Source organism: Scyliorhinus torazame, chromosome 6 (genome assembly GCF_047496885.1).
Source record: "Scyliorhinus torazame isolate Kashiwa2021f chromosome 6, sScyTor2.1, whole genome shotgun sequence".
Lineage (NCBI taxonomy): Eukaryota > Metazoa > Chordata > Chondrichthyes > Carcharhiniformes > Scyliorhinidae > Scyliorhinus > Scyliorhinus torazame.
The window spans coordinates 76,586,738-76,604,950 of NC_092712.1; the positions used below are offsets into that span (position 1 = coordinate 76,586,738).

The window sequence follows — 18,213 nt, forward strand, 5'->3', positions numbered from 1 at the left end:
TGAATTTATCAACAAAGTGTCAGTGTCTGCACTTAAGGTAAACAGAGGCTTGCCTTTGTTTGAACATAGCTAGAGCAGATTCACCATCTACATGGTCATTGTTACTGTGAAATTGTTGCAAGCTGAATCATTTTGACTGCTCAGCCATTGTCCATTTTGAAAAAGCACAAAAGTCTTTATAAAATAACTGATTAATGTATATATGAGCAGTTGGGACTGTTGTCATTGGTGAAGAGAAGCTAAAGGGGAGATTTGATAGGCATTAAAAATCATGAGACGTCTGACAGAGTGGATGGGGGAAAATGCTTCTCATTGATGGAAGCATCGAGAACGAGAGGGCACAGATTTGAGGTAATTGGCAAAAGAAGCAATGGAGTTTTGAGGAGAAACTTTTTCGTATCGAGTGTAGTTAAGATCTGCAATCACTGCCTGAGAGTGTGGTGGAGATAGGGTCAATCAATCAAGGCATTCAAGAGGAAATTGGATTATTTCTGAAAAGGAGGAATGTGTAGAATTATGAAGAGAAGGTGGGGGAAGCATCACTCTGTGAATTGCTCATTTGGACAGCCAAATGACTGCTGTGACAATACAGCGATGTCCTGGGTCTGAGATAATGGACCTCCGCTCAAAAGGAAGATGGTTATAACTGCTAAGTGTGACCCCAGCCATTTGATCATTTTCCCCTTGTTTCCTATTGACTTCAATTTTATCAGGGCTCTTGGGTGTCACACTTCAGCCAATGTTGCCTTGATGTCAACACTTATCTCACCTCTGTAATTCACTCCTTCACCATGCTTAAATGAAGGCTGTAATGAGATTCTGAGACAAGTCTGTATTAATTAACATATTATTGGAAAGTAAGTGCTGCTAGATAGTGCTGTTGATCCCTTTTATCACTTTGCTGCCGATTGAGTGTAGGCTGCTTGTGCAGTAAATTATGAATCACTTGGTTTATCACAACCAATGGAATGCTAGTAAAATGCTGTTTTCTTTTTTTTTGTAAATTTAGAGTACCCAATTATTATTTGTTTTCCAATTGCAATTTAGCATGGCCAATCCACCTCACCTGTACATCTTTGGGTTGTGGGGGTGAAACCCACGCAGACATGGTGAGAATGTGCAAACTCTACAATGACAGTGACCCAGGGCTGGGATTCGAACCCGGGTCCTCCGCGCCGCAGTCCCAGTGCTAACCACTGCGCCACATGCCGCCCTGTAAAATGCTGTTTTCTATATTTATATGTTAAGGACATTGGCAGCTCAAACTCTGCAAAATATAGCTTCACTATTTACGAAGTATAACCTAATATGGAATAGTTACTTGACAACAGACACTGCAGAAATAAGATTAGCTTGTATATGAAACATTGGAGCAAATGGAAATTAAATATTTGGTATATTGTATATCAACCTCATCTGATAATGCCTTTGCGATGTTCAATTTTGGATTCTAGATTTTTAATTGCTAGATGTAAAGTAGGTATATAAGATCAAAACACAAGTAATCGAGGGCAGCATGGTGGCGCAGTGGTTAGCATTGCTGTCTCTCGACCCGAGGTCCCAGTTTCGATCCCGGCTCTGGGTCACTGTCCATGTGGAGTTTGCATATTCTCCCTGTGTTTGTGTGGGTTGAGCCCCCAAAACCCAAAGATGTGCAAAGTAGGTGGATTGGCTACGCTCAATTGCCCCTTAATTGGAAAAAATGAATTGGGTACTCTAAATGTAAAAAAACCCACAAGTAATCGAGATGATATATGGAGCACAGACATAGAAGATGCAGTGTGTGTGGCATAGAAGTACATGGGTGGCACTGCTGCCTCACAGCTCCAGGGATCCGATTCAATTCCAGCCTCAGTTGACTGTGTAGTTTGCACTTTCTCCCTGTGTCTGCGTGGGTTTCCTCTGGGTGCTCCGTCCAAAGATGTGCAGGTTAGGTGGATTGGCCATGCTAAATTGCCCTCCGTGTCCAAAATGTTAGGTGGGATTACTGGGTTACGGGGATAAGGTAGAGGCATGGGTTTAAGAAGGGTACTCTTTCCAGGGGCCAGTGCAGACTCGATGGACCGAATGGCCTTCTGTTCTGCAAAGTACCAAACTTAGTTTGAATAATTTGTCATTTTTCACCAGCAAATCATGGCTCCTGTCAACTGCCTTGCCAAGTCTTTTATTTATAAGATCCATGAGTGATCTACCAAAATATAAACACTTCCCCAAACTCTGTACTTCAGATTGTTTCTTGGTTTAATAGTTGCCCTGGTCCTTTCTCAAAAAAATTGTTGCATTGGTCTGTCCATACCAGTTTAACTGGTATGCAATTCGAATGAATTATGGTATATTAGAGTAGCCGTTTTGGTTTATTCAAATGTAAATCTGCAAAATAGTGCATTGTGTAATAAATATAGCATTAGAAATGTTTATTCCGTTCTTTAGTTATGGATAGGCTGGGAAATTATATTGCAAAAAAATAACATTGAATTTCTACTAACATGCAAGGAATTGTCAATTTTGTGTTTAGATGCAAAACGAATTCAAGTTTGTAATAGATTTTGAATTGTACTTTCATAGTTACGTTCTCAGATTTTTCCTTGTACATTTTTCTGATTCGAGTGATGATCTTTGTATTAGGAAAAAAATGCTGGCAGCACAAATTAACAGGCGAGCCTTGCAGGAAGCTTTGCAATTGTTTACTCCGAGTTGCGCAATGCCCTGTGACAGATTACAACCTGCCCATTGAGATTTCAACTGTATTTATTGTACGAGACATGTGACACTTCCCCTTTTCCCAACAGAGCATTTAAAAAAAAGAACCAAGCGCTGGTACTTCTGACTGTTGTAGAGGGCGCCGTTTCCAACAGCTTATCGGAAAGTTGCTGTGACTGAGGGCATCCATGTTGTGGCGTAGTTGAATTAGGGAGCGAACAGAAACGGGCAGAAGGGGAACTAATAGAAATACGGTCGATCGTCATGATGATTGATTTATTTTAAAGGGAGCCGAAATCGCAGACTCGGATTTAAAGTAGAGTTTAAAAAAAACCTGTGGAGCCGATCTTTTTGTCAGGGGACAAAGCGGTGTGGAAATATTTGAAAAGGTTTTGGGGGGGGGGGGGCCTCCTCGTAATGGTGGTGGGAATGAGAACATTTGCACGGTGTGGCCGACGGCAGGGCGGTTGATTACGGCCAGACGAAAATCGGTAGCGGGGGTTGTGTTTGGTGAGCCGTTGGTCGGGGGCCGAGCGGAGCGGCAAGAACTCCCTCCCTGCCAACCGACCGCCGGCCGGCTGTCTGGCTTGGCGAGGGGGGGAGTGCGCTGCGCGCGCAGCCGGGCCGAGCCTCGTCCCTGTTGCTGTGCATTGTGGGATGGCTGGACTTTAATGACCGCCATGTTGGCCATGGCGTATTGAAGCCGACAAAAGGAACCTAAACGGACCGGGGGAAAAACCGCCTTTTTTCCGCTTCCAACCCCCGCTTTCTCTTCACGGAATGGAACTAGGATCTCCAGTCTATCATCCATGATAGGTTCCGGGCGGCTCCGTGTAGGTTTTACCGGGTGTAGGCGTCAACATTTCATCGACGACTAAGAAAAAAAAAGCGCATTATATATATATATTTATATATTTCTTTCCAAATCCAATCCTCTCCCCTCCCATCTCTCTCTGCTCCCGCGGTGGTGTTTGGGTTTGTAATCCGCCGCGAACACGCACATACAAACCGAGGGGAGAGTCGAGAATAATGAGCAAACTGTCGTTTCGGGCAAGGGCGCTCGATGCATCGAAACCTCTGCCCGTGTATCGGTGCGAGGATTTGCCGGATCTGCACGAATATGCCTCCATCAACCGAGCGGTGCCCCAGATGCCCACGGGGATGGAGAAGGAGGAGGAATCGGTAGGTGCATGGGGTGGGTTGGATTGATGTGTGTGTATATGTTTTGAACATTTTTTAAAAAACAAGACCGTGTTGTATTTTAGGGCGGGTGGGCGAGCGGGAGGGGGGGTGGGGGCGATGTTCCTGTGTGCGCAGGTTGCGCGGACGCCATTACACGGCTTCAGCTCGCTTCCTCCCAAACATGGGGCCGGGCCGCGGAAACGCAACCTTCGGAGAGACGGGGGCCCCCGGAACCACCCACACTTTATCCCTCCGCTCAGGCGACGGCCCGCCGCTGCTGCAGTTGTTGTTTTTCCTTTTTTTTTTGGGGGGGTGAAAAAACCCCGATGGCGTTGAAGACCGTCGACTTCCTGGGCGGGGGTGGCGGGGGAGGGAGGAGGAAACCAGGCGTTTAATTTTGTAAAGAAAATATTTTTCACCCCCTTGGAGTACAAAAGGTCACGTGACTGGCGGGCCGGCCATTTTGTTGTGTTTCTCTGTCTCAGTCTCTGGGTTGGGCCCGAGCTCCGCTCCAGCGGCGGGGTGGCGCTAGAGAGCGGGAATGTGGGGGAGGGGAGGTGGGGGAATGGACAGCAGACAAGTTTTTTTTGAGTGTAGCTCTCCACTCGGAACAGTTTTCTCGTGTGTTGTTGGGGGGCGTTTTCTTTTCGCATTGGTGCATAAGGGCTCTGTTGCAAAGCGGTACAACACAGCGAATTACTGATTGTGGCAGCATCACTTTTTTAAAAATCTCAACACGTACGCAAGTTTTTCGTGACTGAAGGGAGAATTCTGCATTGTCAATCTGCTACAGTTAAGTGTGTGCAGAAACGGTTAATGTCTTCCTGTTTAACATCTTTTCACGTGGGCCTTCTATCGAAGGTTGTGAATGGCAGCTTTTCGTGTGACATTAAAAGTTTATTTTCAAGCGATGAAGTGTAACTTGTTAGAATTCTAGAGGTTGAATGCCTACTGTTTTGGTGTGCTTGGATAATCTCCACAATGCTCAGTAAAATTACAACGCTGTCCAAACAGTTGGAGATGAAGCTGCTGAGGTACAACATGTTGTAGTATCTAACCAAGATCCAATCGTAGTAGTTTACATTTTTAAAAACACCAAGCTGTCAGCAAAGGTGTGAGATTGAATTCTGTGCAATATAGTTTATATGTGATGGTGTCTAAAATGTAACATTTCTGGAACTTGAGGCATTAATATAAATCAGAGGTGCATTCATTATGTTGCCTTCATTGTTTTTTCACCATTCAAATGGATCTAATATAAACATTTACTGACACTGGAATAAATGTGCTGGATGTGCATCAGTCTAATAAAAAATATGGATTATATATTAAATCTTTGAATTACAGCATAAATAAAAGCATTGCAACCTGTTGCCCATTGAGAGCTGTCAATTGTGGCTGTCAAATTCTGTTTCATAATTTTATTAATGTAGATGGAGGCTATTTGGTTCATTCTTGCGCTGGCTCTGATCAATTTACTGTGTGCCACACCCCCCCAATAACTGCACATTCTTGCTTTTCGGTAAATAGTCTTAATTCTCTTTTGAATGCCTCAATTGAACCTGCCACCACCTTGCGCTTGGGCAATGCATTCCAGACCTGAACTCACTGAAAAAAGATTTATCGTGTTGTAGTTTCTTTTGTCAATTACTTTAAATCTGTGCCCTTTCATTCTCAATCCTTCCATGAGTGGAAACAGGTTTTCCGATCTACTCTGTCCAGCACCTCATGATCATAGAATCCCTAGAGTGCAGAAGGAGGACATTCGGCCCATCAAGTGTATACTGACCTACAAAGGGCGCTTGATCTTGAATACCTCTATTACATTTTTTCTCTGCCCTCTCCAAGGCAGTATGCCCGTATTAATGAAGTCTGGGATACTGTCTGCTTAATTAACCACTCTTACCTGCCCTGCCATCTTCAGTGATTTAAAAAAAAAAAAATTGAGTACCCAATTATTCTTTTCCAATTAAGGGGCAATTTAGTGTGGCCAATCCACCTAGCCTACACATCTTTGGGCTGTGGGGGTGAAACCCATACAGTCACGGGAGAAATGTGCAAATCACATGGACAGTGACCTGGGGCCGGGATTCAAACCCGGGTCCTCGGTGCCGTAGGCTGCAGTGCTAACCACTGTCACGTGCCGCCCATCTTCAGTGATTTCTACACACTTACCCAAGTTTATCTGCTCATGTGTCATACCCCAGTTCTTCTGCTGCTGCGTCTCCTTTAGAGTTTTTATTTTGTATTGTCTCCATGTTCTTCTTACCAAATTGAATCATCTGCCCGTTCATTGACTTTATCTGCCACTTGTCTGTCCGTTCCACCAACTGTGTCTATGTACTTTTTAAAGTTCTACACTATCCCCTCAGTTTGCAATGCTTCCAAATTTGTGTCATACTTAAATTTTGGAATTGGTGTGCCCAGTATTCAAAGGCTTCAAAGGTCATAATAATAATCTTTATTGTCCAAAGTAGGAGTGCATTAACACTGCAATGAAGTTAATGTGAAAATCATTGAGGTCATCGCTCTTCTTGCATTTTATAATTGTTCTTTCCAAATACTTATCCAGTTCACTTTTTAAATGACATGGTATAGTCTCACTTGGTCTTCGGTGCTAAATTTGGTGGTCATACATCTTGAGGTTTGTTTTTTAGCTTCTTCGTAAATGCCTATTTGTGCTTCGCTTCTGAAATACGTTAGGTTCAAAATTAGTATATGTGATGGAATTAAATTATATTTTGCCAGCGCCTTCCAGTTTCAAGGCACTGCAAACAAATCTTATACAAGATTGTATAAATTGAAGCATTTCACTGATTTTGTTTGATCAATATTGGCCAGGGAAAATACTCTTTGGTTTTGACCAGTGCCAAAGGATCTTTTATACTCAGCTTTGTGATTCCACTCTTGCATTTAGGTCTGACGGTTGTGGATTAAAAATCTAGAATTTATAATTTATGGAGGCATTTCAATGCTGTATTAAGGGCGTGCCAGATCTTTCAGATTAAACCTTAAATCCGAATTCTACATGACCTCTTAAGGTAAACATAAAGAATTCCAAGGCATTATTCATGGAGAGCTGGGGAGTTCTCCCAGCATTCTGGCCAATATTTATCCTTGGTTAATGTCACTCACAATAGCTGAATTGACTTTGGGCCATAAAAGATACTGTGCATATTATGAGGTGGGTAATCAGAACTGAAAATAATGCATCTTCAGTAGTCCACACTCTTCGCTTCTGCACTGGATTGTCAATTGAGTTCTGCACTTGATTGTCAGTTGAGGTGGTACACAAGTTTTTGGAGACTTTGTGACCCAGGTAAATGTGCTGCCGTTGAGACATGTCTGACCAGGTGTAAGGTAATCTGGTCAATCATTGCCCCCCCCCCCAAAAAAAAATAAGCAGACTACCTTTAGTTTTCAATACATTAACAACCTGAAATGGGGCTCTGAATAAAAACTGAAACCAAACTAGTTGTTCATCAAACATGCATGTTGGTCAAATAAACCCATGATTAGATGACTTTATTTGAGGTATAGGATTAAAAAAAATAAGAATATTGTTTTTAATGTGCTGAAATAACCAATCTAAATTGTCATGGCCTTACTGCGTTGTTTTGGATTTCTGAATACATCCTGACTCCAGTTGGTCCATCCTATAGTGAAATATTCATCTGGGGCCGGTTTATCTCAGTTGACTGGACAGCTGGTTCGTGATGCAGAGCGAGGCCAGCAGCGCAGATTCAATTCCTGTACTGGTTGATGATATTCATGCCTTCTCAACCTTGCCACTCGTGGTGATCCTTTGGTTAAATCACCACCAGTCAGCTCTCCCCCTCAAAAGGAAAAGCAGCCTATGGTCATCTGGGACTAAGGCGACTATACTTTTATTCATCTGTTATAATAGCTGTTTAAAATAAAGAGACTACAGCACAATTGGGCATAACATTGCACTGGAAAACACTTCTGTAAATGCACGGTAATTTTATTTGGTGTATGGAGTTTTGTTCCGTTATATTTTTTTTTACAAATTTAGAAATCTGGATACTAGAGCTGTTATTACTTAAGATGCAGCAATTCCATACAGATCTGTTTTTACAGGGGGAGCTAAATGATTCATAATAGAACCATGAGGTGCTGACATACTTTGGTTCAAAATATTACATGTGAAAGATGTCTCACACAACAAATGTTAAAGTTCATGTTTCTGTTGAGCAATCTGCCATAATTAACACAGGACAACTATCAGAAACTGATTTGTTTAAATTGTGCTGGTACAGTTTCCAAAATTAATGCCAAAATATTTGGAGAAATGAATATAATGCTCTGCTTATTATGGGGTTGAGGATGATAGTTGGGCTAATGTATAGTTTTCTAACATTTGTTTGATACCTGGAATAATTAGATATCGTGGTGGAAGTACCAGCTAATTGTTCTTGAAATTTGGAATCATCCCAATTTGCATGACTTTATTTTGAAATTGCTGCCTTTAGTATTTTTTATGGAGGTGTAATCATCCATTTGTCCAGTGTTGATTATTGGACAGCATGGTAGCACAGTGGTTAGCACAGTTGCTGCACCGCTCCAGGGTCCCAGGTTCGATTCCTGGCTTGGGTCAATTTCTGTGCGGAGTCTGCACGTTCTCCCATGTCTGTGAGTTTCCTCCGGGTGCTCCGGTTTCCTCCCACGTTCCAAAGATGTGCAGGTTAGGTGTATTGCTCATGCTAAATTGCCCTTGGTGTCCAAAAAGGTTAGGTGCGGCTACTGGGTTACAGGATAGAGTGGAGGTGTAGGGTGTTTCCACGGGTCGGTGCAGACTCGATGGCCGAATGGCCTCCTGCACTGTAAATCTATGTTTCTAACTTAAAGTTGTTGTGTGATATGCATCTTGCAAATGTAACATTTTGAACCAAAGTATGGGGGCACTTCCATTATGTTGGAATTGCATGAAGCCAGATTTGGATTTCTTTCCATAGTGTGGTTCTGTTATGAATAATTTAGTTCCTCCTGTAAAAACAGATCTGTGTAATCTCTACAATCTCAACAGCTTGTACATTTATTTCACTGGATTGTTAACTTCAAATATGCCTTCTGGTCATTTAGCGACTGGACATAGTCAGAAAGGTCACAAATGTTAAGGGCTGTTCCTTCAACGTTTGCCAGGACGAGGAATCTTCAAACGTTTTCCTGCTCAAAACTACAGAATTGCTCTGCTAGATGTATTGAGACCTTTATAATGCTACTCTGTCTGGAAACGTTATAAATTCTTAAATGTTTAAGTTGAACAGAAATGTTTTAAACTATTAAAGTAATCAAATCATTTTGCATCAAAATGCCATTAACATTTTACACTTCATGATTTTTGCTTTAATGCTTAGATGTCTCTGACTTCATTTATCCACCTGGATGGAGTGGCTGGGGAGGGAACAGAAAGTAGAAATGTTATGGGCATTTCTATCTACTACGCAAGTTGACAGGCTGGTTTTGTGGACTTGTTGTGCATTTGTGCCTTTCATAGACAATAGCTTACAGCTAGATCAGTTCAAGATGGTTAAACACAGGGAGATTGTTGACTTTGGAGTTAGATTTTTGATCTTGAATATGTGAAGTGACTGCTGATGAATTTTTTTAAGCCATAAGGACACAGGTTAATTGTAACTGATGGCCATGAACATTTTTCCAATCATTCTTTCAGAACTTTTCACTGGCAGAAAACTGAATAGGGCATTGATGTTTGCTCTCGAATGCATTTTTGGAAATGTTTAATACATTGTTGATGTTACAAGCCCATAAGGGATGTCAGCGAACCATGAAGTCAGGTTTATCAGGGATGATATAATTGTGAATCAGATGTCATTTTATGACTTGTACAATTTTGAATTGGTTGTAGCAACAATTTTAAATCGGTTGCAGCAATTAAAGAAATTGAAGATGTGTATTTCACAAGTCATATATAGACTAAAGTCCATTTCTTCCACGGCGGAACTCTTAAGAGGATGAAAATATGTTTTGGAATTGGTGTTTTTAATTTGGGGATGGGAAAAGTTTGAATCTATAAGGGAATAAAGTATTTTGCTGAATTTAGAATAGGTCGGCCAGATGCATAATTTGTCTGATTTCCCATCATGCCATCTTCCAAACTACGCAGATTACTCTACAGGTACATAAGACACGCTGTGCAGTTGGTGCGAAAATAAGGAAGTGCTGGGGGTGCATTTTGATACTTTCAAAACACAGGTAGAGGAATAGTGGACCGGGGACATTTAAAAAATTGTGTGCAGTTCTTATTTAGCTATTCATTTGAAATTTTTAGATTTTGACGCATTTCCTTTGGGATTCAATGTTGCATGGTTAGTTTTGCATATGGGTGGCAATGCACGATGGAAGCAAAAATATGCTTGTACATGTGCACCTGTTGAAACATTGTGATGGTACTGAATTTAGCAAAGTTGACTGGACAGCTGGCTTGTGATGCAGGGCAAGGCAAATGCCCATACTGACTGAGGTTATTCATGAAGGTCCACCTTCTCAACGTCGGCTGAGGTGTGGTGACCCACAAGTCAGCTCTCTGGGGAAAGTAACCTATGGTCATCTGGGACAATAGTCCCCATTACTGCACAATATCTCACCCACGTGCTGTGTAGGTCAGATGTGATTCAAGTTTAGAAGATCAGAATCTACAATTTTACTTTGTACATTTTGCCTGTTGGCTGTTCATGAAATATTCACATGTTTTACAAATTCATAAAATCCCTATGGTGTAGAAGAAAGCCATTCAGTCCATCGAGCCTGCACCGACCCTGCTAACCACTGTGCCATTGTGCTGCCTGTGGCGAATTCCTGTGACATAATTTAGCGTGTAATATTTCCTTGATTTTAAACCATAAAAGCGTATTTGGCTTTCTTGGTCGTGAATTTATTTCTTTTCAATTCATCAACATCTGTTCAAGTATTGTTGCCTTTTCTGTGGCTCTGCTCTAACTACGGCAATCAGTGAGTTTGTCCTCCTTTCTTTTGGTATCTACATTCTAATGCTCAGAGTCGCCAGGTATCAAATGATACTACCACAAGGTTCAACCGGCTACTGATCAAAGAGCCGAACACCAGTTAGTTAGTTCAAGGTCAAGGGTACTTTATTTACACACAATTAGTCATGCAACGTAAACTACTAGTTAACTACACCTATCGACTAAGACAACCTGTACTTAACGTCAGGAACCCGGCTTGGGTCAGAGGAACAGTGGCCGCTGTTCTATTCTGGATATATCAAGTCTGGGGAAGTAACTGCTGCTCAAGCTAGGCTCATCCGTCTGGTAGCGAGCATTGAACTTTGACTTGCTTCTGGTGGTGCTGCACTTGGAAACGGACGTAGCCAGGGTGCCAGGTCCAAGAGAGGACGAACATATGGCGGACTCTCTTATACTTAGGGGCTTTTTGCGCCCTTTTGGGCAGTCCTTCAGTTTGGACCCCACTAATTGGGTGATCCCCGATCACTATGTTCGATTTCTAACCAATAAACGGGCGGGTGCCTGGATGGCTGGGTGTGTCCCAAGCGGTCACTGACCCTGTTGTTTACGCTTCCCTACAACAGCGAGTGGCGCGGAAATGTCTGGGACTGTATCGGTCGCTCAAGTACGAGTCCTTTGTCTTGGTGGAGATGGGCCATCAAATGCTAATCGACCCATCAAAATGCTAATTGGTTGGAGTTTCGATATCGTCTGGACTCCTTGCTATCAAATATACATTTCAGGCTCTGAGCCTGCCTGAATCTTGCTTTGTCTATTTTACCCGCTAGGCTTTGCGAGTTTCTCTGTCCCTGGTTGTAAGTGGCCATCCCAGATGGCTACATTCCATCCTCTTGATCCTCAACGCAAAGCGTGAAGGATCACACTGCTGGGTCTTCTCCTGTTCTCTGACATGCTGGGTACCCTCAATCAAGGCCAGGTTCTACCCTACTCTGTCCTATGGGTCAAAATATTTACCTAAATTTCCTTAATACAACACATCTCTAAAAATTCCTAAGGGGGCATTTAACATTCAAACCTATATTCCATTCTCCTTACACAAAAAAAGGGGAACCTCTAACTGTCTCTAACTAGACTACACGTGCTGCTATTTAACAATCAAAAGAACTTGTCTTACAATACAAAAAATATAACCGATAACAGCATCACATTCCTACTTATCAAGTGTCTGTACAAAGAAGTAACTTTATTAAAGAAACAACAACTGCGGAATTTATTAGGGAGGAAGGGGTTTGGGGTTTGCTGGAGTCCGAGGAAAGGGGCTCTAAATGTGTATACTGGAGTGCGGGAGGCTCTCCTTCTCTATTTCCGCAGTCTGATTATCTGGATGACACTGCACAATATAGCTATCACCAGTAAGGCTTCTACTGTGTATGACAGGGAGTACCATTTAACTAGATTCTCACACCATGTGGGGGTATCAGTGGCAGTGTCTGTCTGTGGCGTAGTGTCCGGGCTAGGGGTGTTGTGTTCGGGGCCTGTGTGGTGAGGGAGGTAGAGGTGGGTAACGCGCAACTGTACTGTTCCAGTGACGATCATGGTGCAGATCATCAGGTTCGTCTTCATTTTGTTGGTGCTTTTCTCCGTCTTTAAGAATCTTCGTATCTTCCTAGGGGTACAAGCATAATATCTGTGATTATCTTGTTGCTTAACATCTCGTTTGTCTGTTTCTCCTCCTCATCAATTTCCCTTTAGAATCGTCACCATATGTGACTCCCTCATTCTTTTTAAAAAACCAACCATTTGGGATACAAGACATCCGAAAAAAGTTCTGTGTCACAGTGCGAGCATTCTTGCAGTCTGTGTTTGATGGGCTGAGTGGGTGGACAGTTTCTCCGTCCTCTGCAAACTCGTTTTTCAACCAAGTGATTCTGACATGTCAATTTGTGGGGGGGATAGCAACCAAAGGGTTGCCGGAAAGGGGCAAAAGTAGTGGCAAAGTGCATTCTTTAAACCAGACATGAAAAAGAACAGCACAAGTTTCGAAAACAGTTCTCCGAATGGGGTGCGTATGATCCGCGGCAGGGCAAGAATGGGTGGAATCCCCGGGTAGGGCGGTGACCCGAGCCGTTACTCCACTACCCGAGCTTGGCTGACCAAATGTATAGGGGCTCCTCAGGCAGGGCGGGGATAAGTGCCCTTACTCCACTGCCTGCGTGACCTTCCAAGAGCAGTAAGAATTTGTAAATATATGGGCTCTAACAAACTTGCTTCTTTAATTGCCATGTGGATTCAGAAGAGTAGTCATTACTGCATCAAGAAATTATCCGTGAGGCTGACACAAAATCGTACAAGAGAGAACGTACAACATTTAGAAACAAACTAAAGATAAAAGCAGGCAAGTTCCATCAGAATATAGAACACCGTAAATCTCAATCGGTTCCTGACTCATCATCTGGACACCAAGGTTCCATTCCAAAAAGGTTCTCAAAGGGGTTACCATGGTGGGAGTCAGACTCTGAGTCATCACCATCTCCCAGGTGCCAAACTCGTGCATGGAGTTTTCGTGCCAATGCGGCATGTGCCGATGTGGGGTCCATTTCGTCATTCCGTGTCAGGCGGCAGGAATTATCACGGTGCCAGTATTTCATGTTCTGTGGGGCAAGGGGGGGCGTCGCTATCGTCGGGTGGTGGTCTGGTTCCGGTGAGGGCAAATAAATCGTCTCGAAGGGGCTGAACATATGGTCGGTGTCTCTGGGGCTGTAGTGACTGGGGCCTGGTCTGTGTGTCCATTGTTCGGGTCTCTCAGGGGCGCCAGTTATGCTGTCGCTAGCAGCCGAATCAAGCGTTGGGGTGAAATTTGTTCCTGGGGGCGGGGTCAAGGTCGTGTCTGTGGACGTGCTGTTGCTGCTGGGGGAGGGCGGGATTGGGTTGTCAGTGGGCGGGTCTTCGTTGTCTGCCATTGCCAATGAGAGGTGGTGCGAGTGGCTGCACTGCATTCCATAAACCGTAAGCTGATTTACATGAAACCATCCTGACTTCCCATTCAAATATGTGATTTTATAAACTGAGGGGCTTACTTTGTCCAAGATTGAATAGGGTCCTGCAAATCTGGGGGGGAAGAATGAGCTGGGGTTGTATAAGGAGATAATGACTTGCTGTCCGACTGCATACTCTGTCGGGTGTACTGCGTTATCAAAGCAGGTCTTACTCTGCTTTCATTTAGCGCCCAGTCGAACAGCTGCAGCGAGCTGTGCTGCTTTAATATTTTCTGACATGTGCTGGACTGCTTTCTCATTGGTGAGGACGGTGACTGCGGGGCTGGCCAAGTCCAGATAAATACTCGGTACCCTTCATGGGTCGTCCGGTCATGAGGGTATGGGGGCTATAACCTGTCGAACTCGACACCGTGTTCCTAATAAACATCAGTGCGAATGGGAGCACTGTGTCCCATGTCGTGTTGTGCTGCTGCACCATTTTCCTAAGTGTGGCCTTTAGTGTCCGGTTCATGCGTTCCACAATGCCGCTGGACTGCGGGTGATAGGCAATGTGGAACTTGCTTTATACCAAAAATTGTCATGACATTTATCATGACCCTGCCTGTAAAGTGCGAACCTTGGTCCGACTCAATACTACAGGGGAGTCCCTATCTGGTGAAAATTTGCTCGGTTAGGATCTTTGCCGTGGCCTTGGCTGTACTTGTTCTCGAGGGGAACGCTTCGACCCATTTCGTAAATGTGTCGATTACAACCAACACATTTGTATCCATTTCTGCGGGGGGGGGGGGGGGCGGTTACCAATATAATCTAACTGCAAATATGTCCACTGGCCATTTACAGGGCGGGTGTGTCGTAGCTGGGCTTTTTTTGCATCTCTGTCCGGGTTTTGTGCACAAATCGAGCAATTCTCAACGTAATGGGATATGTCGGACTTTAAATCAGGCCACCAGCAGAAAGGTCGGAGGTGGGCAAGGGTGGATTCTATCCCTTGGTGTCCATGTCCGTCATGGAATTTACAAATAATCTCATTCCTGTCCTGGGTGGGGACTACATAATTGCCATCTTTTAAACGATTCCCTCCTGAATCGTTAAAGAATTTTTAAACTTTGTAGGGAGCTGGGAAGTTGCCTTTTTTAAATTTCCTTCAAAGTGTCGTCTCCCTTCTGTGCTTGGGCTAGGTCTTGAATGTTGGTCTGTGAGACCTGAACTGCGTGTACTGGGCCACTCTCGGGGGGGGGGTTGCCAAAAGTGGCCATGTCGTGAGTCTGTCTTCGCTAGGACGTCAGCTTTCACGTTACCGGGTGGGGAGGAACGATGGTGACTTCTTACTTTAACTATGCCATATTTTCTGCCTTTCGCTGTCTGGAGGATATATTTGGGTAATGGCACTGAGGGTAGAGGTTTTTCCATCGGCGGAAATAAATCCTCTAGATTCCCACAGGGGTAGGAATTCTGGCAGGCTGTTGCAGACGTACAAACTGTCTGAATACATGTCTGCTGGGGTCGGGATCAAATCGGGGTGCTGGACAATGTAAGCGATGGCTGCCAACTCGGCTGCCTAGAAAACTGCTAGTAGGTGCCTTTCGCAGGCTGAAAATGCCTGTTCTATTGGATCTAAAACTCGTGAGGCAAAGGCTATGGGTCCTAAACGATCGTGCCTTTCCTGCAGGAGTACGGCTGAAAAGTTCAGTTGGTGGTCGCTACCTCTATCGCGTATGGGGAGTGTGGATCTGGGGCTTGCAGAGCGGGGGCTGTGGTCAGGGCACGTTTCAATGCATCCACGGCATCCGTGTGCTGTGGAAGCCATTTCCATGGGGCCTGTTTCTTTAGGAGCTCGGAAAGTGGGGCTGCTTTCATGGCGAAACCGTCTGTGGTTTCTACAATATCCAACCAGTCCTAAAAATGACCAGCGTGCTGTAACATTTTGGGGCAAGGGCAATTTTACAATCGAGTCTATGCGGCTATGTTCTATTTCATGCTTCCCATGTGTGATGACTGTACCTAAATATGTGACTTTTTCATGGAGGATTTGGGCTTTCTTGGGGTTAATTTTGCATCCAATTGTTGCGAGTAGTCCTAATAATTCCGAAAGAAGCGAAATGTGCTCTTCCTTGGTGTCAGTCTGGAGGAGCAAGTCGTCCACATACTGATCAAGGCATTCAGGGCGGGAAACTTTTGATAAGCCGTTCGCCAATGGTCTGAAAAATGGAGGGGGAGTTGTGGAAGGCACGTCCACATGTACTGCTGTCCCTGGAAAGTGAACGAAATTTATACTGGCCTGTTTTGTCCAGTGGTATGGACCAAAAGCCATTGCTAATGTCCAATACTGTGAAAAAGTTCGACTGGAGTCCCTGTTTTAACATGGTCTCGTGGCAACGGTGGGGGCTGCTAGTGGAGTCACTTTGTTCAATTCCCTATAATCGATGGTCAGTCGCCCTGAAGCATCTGGTTTCCTTACTGGCCAAATCAGGGCATTGTTCGTCGATGCTACGGGTTGAATCATTCCTTGGTTCAATAAACTTTGGATTACCTTGGCTATCTCTCCCTCGGCTTGCTGGGGGAAGCCGTACTGTTACTGGGGCTTAAGATCGGAACCTGTAATGTTAACCACTCCTGGGATTTTGCCGCAGTCGTGCTTGTGCTGGGCAAACAATGCTTTCTGTCTTTTCAAGACTTCTCTCACCTGTTTGTCTGTGGTAATGGTTTGTGGATCAAACCAGTACTCTCCTACTGAGCTAATTCTGTGTGCATAGTCTCCTACTGTGAGTGTGGCAGGGTGCGTGCTGCTCTAGTCATTTTCCATATACATCTATTAACTGGGTCGAATATAAGGTTGTCTGCACTCATGAAATCTATGCTCAGGATATGTTCTGCTGCCTGGGGTAAATCTACTAAAACGACCGAGTGTTTTGTTTGAATATTGCCAATCTACATCCACAGCGGCTGTGATGTCTCCCTGCTGGAGGTGACCTGTAAAGCCACTAAGGGTAATGGCATCCGTAGTGGGCCATATCTCTCTCTGGTACATGGTGGAGGAGTTTTACGTGGTTTGGGACCCTCCTGTGTCCCACAGGAACTCTACTGGGTGTCCCCGGACTGTTCCTGCAACTACCGGTGGTGGATGGTAAATATTCAGCTTGGATCCCAGTTACCAGTGGCGTACCGCAGGGATCAGTTCTGGGTCCTCTGCTGTTTGTGATTTTCATTAATGACTTGGATGAGGGAGTTGAAGGGTGGGTCAGTAAATTTGCAGACGATACGAAGATTGGTGGAGTTGTGGATAGTGAGGAGGGCTGTTGTCGGCTGCAAAGAGACATAGATAGGATGCAGAGCTGGGCTGAGAAGTGGCAGATGGAGTTTAACCCTGAAAAGTGTGAGGTTGTCCATTTTGGAAGGACAAATATGAATGCGGAATACAGGGTTAACGGTAGAGTTCTTGGCAATGTGGAGGAGCAGAGAGATCTTGGAGTCTATGTTCATACATCTTTGAAAGTTGCCACTCCAGTGGATAGAGCTGTGAAGAAGGCCTATGGTGTGCTCGCGTTCATTAACAGAGGGATTGAATTTAAGAGCCGTGAGGTGATGAACAAAGAACAAAGAAATGTACAGCACAGGAACAGGCCCTTCGGCCCTCCAAGCCCGTGCCGACCATACTGCCCGACTAAACTACAATCTTCTACGCTTCCTGGGTCCGTATCCTTCTATTCCCATCCTATTCATATATTTGTCAAGATGCCCCTTAAATGTCCCTATCGTCCCTGCTTCCACTACCTCCTCCGGTAGTGAGTTCCAGGCACCCACTACCCTCTGCGTAAAAAAACTTGCCTCGTACATCTACTCTAAACCTTGCCCCTCTCACCTTAAACCTATGCCCCCTAGTAATTGACCCCTCTACCCTGGGGAAAAGCCTCTGACTATCCATTCTGTCTATGCCCCTCATAATTTTGTATACCTCTATCAGGTCGCCCCTCAACCTCCTTCGTTCCAGTGAGAACAAACCGAGTTTATTCAATCGCTCCTCATAGCTTATGCCCTCCATACCAGGCAACATTCTGGTAAATCTCTTCTGCACCCTCTCTAAAGCCTCCACATCCTTCTGGTAGTGTGGCGACCAGAATTGAACACTATACTCCAAGTGTGGCCTAACTAAGGTTCTATACAGCTGCAACATGACTTGCCAATTCTTATACTCAATGCCCCGGCCAATGAAGGCAAGCATGCCGTATGCCTTCTTGACTACCTTCTCCACCTGTGTTGCCCCTTTCAATGACCTGTGGACCTGTACTCCTAGATCTCTTTGACTTTCAATACTCTTGAGGGTTCTACCATTCACTGTATATTCCCTACCTGCATTAGCCCTTCCAAAA

At 44.3% G+C, this 18,213-nt stretch overlaps 1 protein-coding gene across 3 annotated transcripts in view; it reads left to right on the forward strand.

Annotated features, from left to right (window-relative positions):
- Positions 1–18,213, forward strand: part of LOC140424848 (enhancer of polycomb homolog 1-like) — a 328,895-nt gene that overhangs the window by 93,194 nt on the left and 217,488 nt on the right. Inside the window, exon 1 of one of the 3 annotated variants that reach the window (XR_011947709.1) lies at positions 3,343–3,882. The exons of 1 other annotated variant lie outside the window; for it this stretch is intronic. Coding sequence is in view for 1 of the 2 variants with exons in the window: in XM_072508344.1 (XP_072364445.1) it covers positions 3,730–3,882 (153 nt within the window). In the remaining variant the exon portion in view is untranslated. Of the gene's footprint in view, positions 1–3,342; positions 3,883–18,213 lie in introns of those variants that run through there. One more of the 3 variants, XM_072508344.1, reaches the window with a different exon arrangement.